We start from the raw sequence: 3,971 nt of genomic DNA, 5'->3' as shown, positions 1-3,971 counted from the left end.
GGGAAACCGAATAGATAAGCGCGGATATTTTAGCTAAAAATGTATTTAATCTTAGTTCCTTTCAGTTTATTGTATTATCGACTCCTCCTAGTTTCTTACTTCTTAGTTAGTCAATTAAGTGATGAAGCTGTAATGAGGGAGATCCATGGACTCCTGAGCTTAGTCATGCTCCCGCTCTCAATCCTCGCACTCACGAATTGTAGTTGTTTGGGAGGTTTTGAAAAGCCGCTTTCACGCTCACACTCTGGCACCCGCACACATACGCTCAATATGTGACTTAGCTCATGAGTCGATCCAAAAAGTCTGCATTAGCCTCATCCATACTTGTAATGACTCCTACTTTAGCACGAACGCAGATGTCTTAACTATTCATCGGAGATCGATATCCAGAAACTAATCCAAAATGCGCTTGCAATTAACTTCCAAAAAAATATTTACCAAAACCAACTACGTCCGAATATCCAAAACCGCAAGACGAAACATCGAAATCAGAGTCCTAAATAAATAAGGAACATCAATGGGTCAGCAAATACACAAAAACATCAATGAGAAGTGCATTTGCTCACATTCATGATTATTTGCGTTAACTAAAGGAAACTCTTGACAAGAGCGAAACCATCGTCATGCCAAAAGGGATAAGGCCCAGACAGAAAGCTATGAGCGTCCATGGATGATCGAAGTACGTTCTTCTAACGCCTCTCAAGTTCTTCTGCCAAAAACGCTCACTATACTCTGTGGCTCTGTTGCACGTGTCGGCGAAAAAGAACTCCCCTAGAACAATTTCCTTGCACAGGTTGTCAAAAAGGTCGGTGGAGTCCTCGCTACCACCCAAATAGTTGTGCAGGACTCCAGCCTTTTTTAGCAACTCCACGTCTTTGTCAGAGTTCACAAGCATGCCCATGAGGAATGCATAGGACGTGAAGTGCTGTGAAACCCCCGGGCAACACTGTTCGAAGGCGATGAGGTTTATGAGGAATGGCTCTGTGGGGTCGCATATCACTAGAGTTGGGATTTCAAAGCGGGCCCTGTGACACCACCAGAATGGGCCTTTAGGTTCAGTAAACTTGAACTCCAATAGATCTTTTCCAGTACCGCGCACAAACTTGACTCCTGCATAGTCGAGCTCTGATGCACAAGGCATGAATTCGCTAAGTTCTTTGTTTTCTATCTGATCAGCTGGATTATGTGGACGGTAATCCTCATGTATTTTATGAAGGATGTGATAGTAACTAGCATTAGTTAGAACTTCATCTTCTTCAGAACTTTTCATGATTTTGTTGCCAGAAATCCAAAGGACAGTGTCACTAGGCGAACCACAACTAGTAGCCGCCGCGCTACTATTTGTCGAACTTTCTTCTGGACTCATTATGTTGCCAAAGTACAGAGAGACGTAATAAGTGAGTGAAAACATATGGGGACGATTATTCGGGATCCGATCCACAGTGAGTCGAAACAATTTCTCAAGCACAAAGAAAGGGATCTGGTTCTCGAGGAGTAGCAAGTCGTTCTGGACGGTAGTTGCAGTCAGCTTGCTATCAAAAATAGGGTCGCTAGTTTTTGTTCCGCTGCTGATTTTCATTTCTATCTCTCCTCCCAGAGGCCTCTGCCTTCTAGTCATTCTATTTGAGGCCCAAGACAAAAAGTTTAAGTGAGACACTTCACTCAAACAATACACTACATAAGTTCTCTTCAAAATTATTGTTTTCCATCTGCTTTTTTAAACTCAATATTACTGATAAAATTTGTATTTTTTGAGTTTATCTTCCTAATTGTTTGATAATAGATACTATGATGCATCCCAATATGATCAAACTATTACTTCCTCTGTCCCATCAAAAAAAAAAAAGAAGAAGAAGAAATATGACTCACTCTTCCTCTCTCCTTGTTAGCTTCTCTGCGTAAAGTCTTGTCGAAGGCACCTGTAAATGGGGTGACAAAAGCGGTGAAGATGATGTAGATGCTCTGATGGGCTTTTCTTGTTCTTCTTCTAATTTGGGTATGTTCTTTGACTCGTAGAATCTGTAGAGCAGTTCGAGGATGAAGCAACCGTCGACCAACATCATTTCCTCATCCAGCGTAACGTCTTCCGCGTAGAATTTCTGTGCCTCATCCATCGACATCTTCATTTCAGCTGCACATTCTTGTAACAACGTGAACTTTTTCCGCTCGGCTAGTCCCGGATCCTCTATTCCTTCAGTCAGTCGATGAAGTAGGTGATTTGCGTAGCTCTTTTTGACTTGCTGCATAGGCGTCTGGAGGTGTTTGTCATCCTGATGGAAAGGGCCGATAGCGATGAGGCGAGGGGTGTAGGCGCTTTCATTCAGCTTTCGAAGCTCATCGGGCACCCTGTAAAGGCAACCAGTAGAGATGGATTCTGTTTTTCCGGCACCTTCACCGTTTTTTGCAGAGATGGTCTTTGGAAGGAGTTGAAGTGCTTCCTCATAGTTATTCCTCCCCTGACTCATTTCAGTTGAGTGAGATTGCTCTTTATCAATGAAATCAAGAAGCAATTGTATTGTAGGGTAGTGCTTTGAAATTATAGACAGCGTTGGCAGATATATGAAATTATCGATTCAAAAAGCTTTTTTTTTTTACTTAAAATGTAGATAAAAAGCCTATCCGATTTTAATTGTGCATAATGTACTCTTTAGGTATACAGAACATGAAATTTTAACTATATCCTTCTTGGTGATATTTGAAATGAAATTTTTTCCTGGAATTTAAATCCAGAAACTTTCTCTAATCAGATCTCCGAATTTGTGTGGTTGTTTAATTTGTGTGAAATCGATATAGAACACCCATGTGGGGTCGGCAAATTGACCACACGCACCCTGTTCGTTTTAGGTTTTGAAGGAAATTTTTGAAAGTAATGAGTAGAAAAGAGATAGATAAAGAAAATTTATTGGAGACCGTGCTCGATAGTTTTGAATTCCCCAAACAAACAAGGCCAGATTGTCCACATGTCATTTATGCATTCCCGATGCATTTGTATTCTCACATGTAAGACCACCATTTGTTTTGAGGAGGACCACCATTTGTTTATGGTTCAGCATTATCATACTGTCACTGTGTATAATTATCTTAATTTTGTTCTCAGTATTAGGTGCATTTGAACGTGCAAGCTAATCTGAGTCAAATGAGGGCTCCACTGGTCCACCTACTTTGTTTTTTATTTTTGTTATTTGTTACCTACTTGTTTATGTCCACAAACTTGTTTTAGATCAATCATTCACGTGCCGGTAAAGTCAAAGCATTGATTTGATGATAGAAATATGTGGGGTAATTTGAGGATAGAAATACGTGGGGCTGAAACAACCTTGAACCTTTTTCTTTCTTCTGCTGAACGGTGGGGTTCTGGAACGATGGCCCTTGTAACAAGAAAGATAATGATTCAATGGGAGACAAGAACGTTAATTTGCATGGGGATCCCACAAAGCACGACAAGAAACAGGTGGATTCAATTTCTACGAAATTAAACAGCGGAGACGAACGGACAGAATCGGGTGGAGCTACCAATTCAAACAAGGGAGGAGTCATTAATGGATCCTACGGAATCTTGGGACAGTAAATCAATGGACAGCAGGAATGGATTTACTATTGACAGGGAGAATAATGATTCCACCTACTTGTTTTTTAGTATTTTTGTTCTTTGTTACCCACTTGTTTATGTCCACCAACTTGTTTAAGATCAATCATTTACGTGCCGGTAACGTCGATGCATTAATTAATTCGATGATAGAAAAATAAGATTTCACACATACATATGTGTGTGTGTGTGATGTGAACTTCTGCTGTTTTGCTTAGTCTTTTTTGGGTTTTTTTTATTTTGGGATGGATGCAGGGCATCAATTGAACATTGATCCAAGACTGTTGATTAGGCTAGCCCATGTTGTCTATGGGTTGGTCTCCGGCTAGACCTATATTGTTTATGGATTATGCCTTTTAGTTTTTGGGTTAGGGTTTCGGTATTT

At 40.5% G+C, this 3,971-nt stretch overlaps 1 protein-coding gene across 1 annotated transcript; it reads right to left on the bottom strand.

Moving 5' to 3' along the window:
* Positions 1–394: 394 nt before the first annotated feature.
* Positions 395–3,118, bottom strand: LOC131327073 (uncharacterized). Its single transcript, XM_058360069.1, has 2 exons — positions 1,870–3,118; positions 395–1,619 (listed from the first exon to the last, which is right to left on the bottom strand). The coding sequence occupies exons 1-2, from the start codon at positions 2,463–2,465 to the stop codon at positions 584–586; spliced, it is 1,632 nt and encodes a 543-aa protein (XP_058216052.1). The 5' UTR covers positions 2,466–3,118; the 3' UTR covers positions 395–583.
* Between the last annotated feature and the right edge of the window lie 853 nt (positions 3,119–3,971).

This window comes from Rhododendron vialii, chromosome 5a (genome assembly GCF_030253575.1).
Source record: "Rhododendron vialii isolate Sample 1 chromosome 5a, ASM3025357v1".
In the NCBI taxonomy this organism is placed as follows: Eukaryota; Viridiplantae; Streptophyta; class Magnoliopsida; order Ericales; family Ericaceae; genus Rhododendron; species Rhododendron vialii.
The sequence above is the reverse complement of the archived record's forward strand: the minus strand, read 5'-3'. Positions and strand labels throughout refer to the sequence as shown.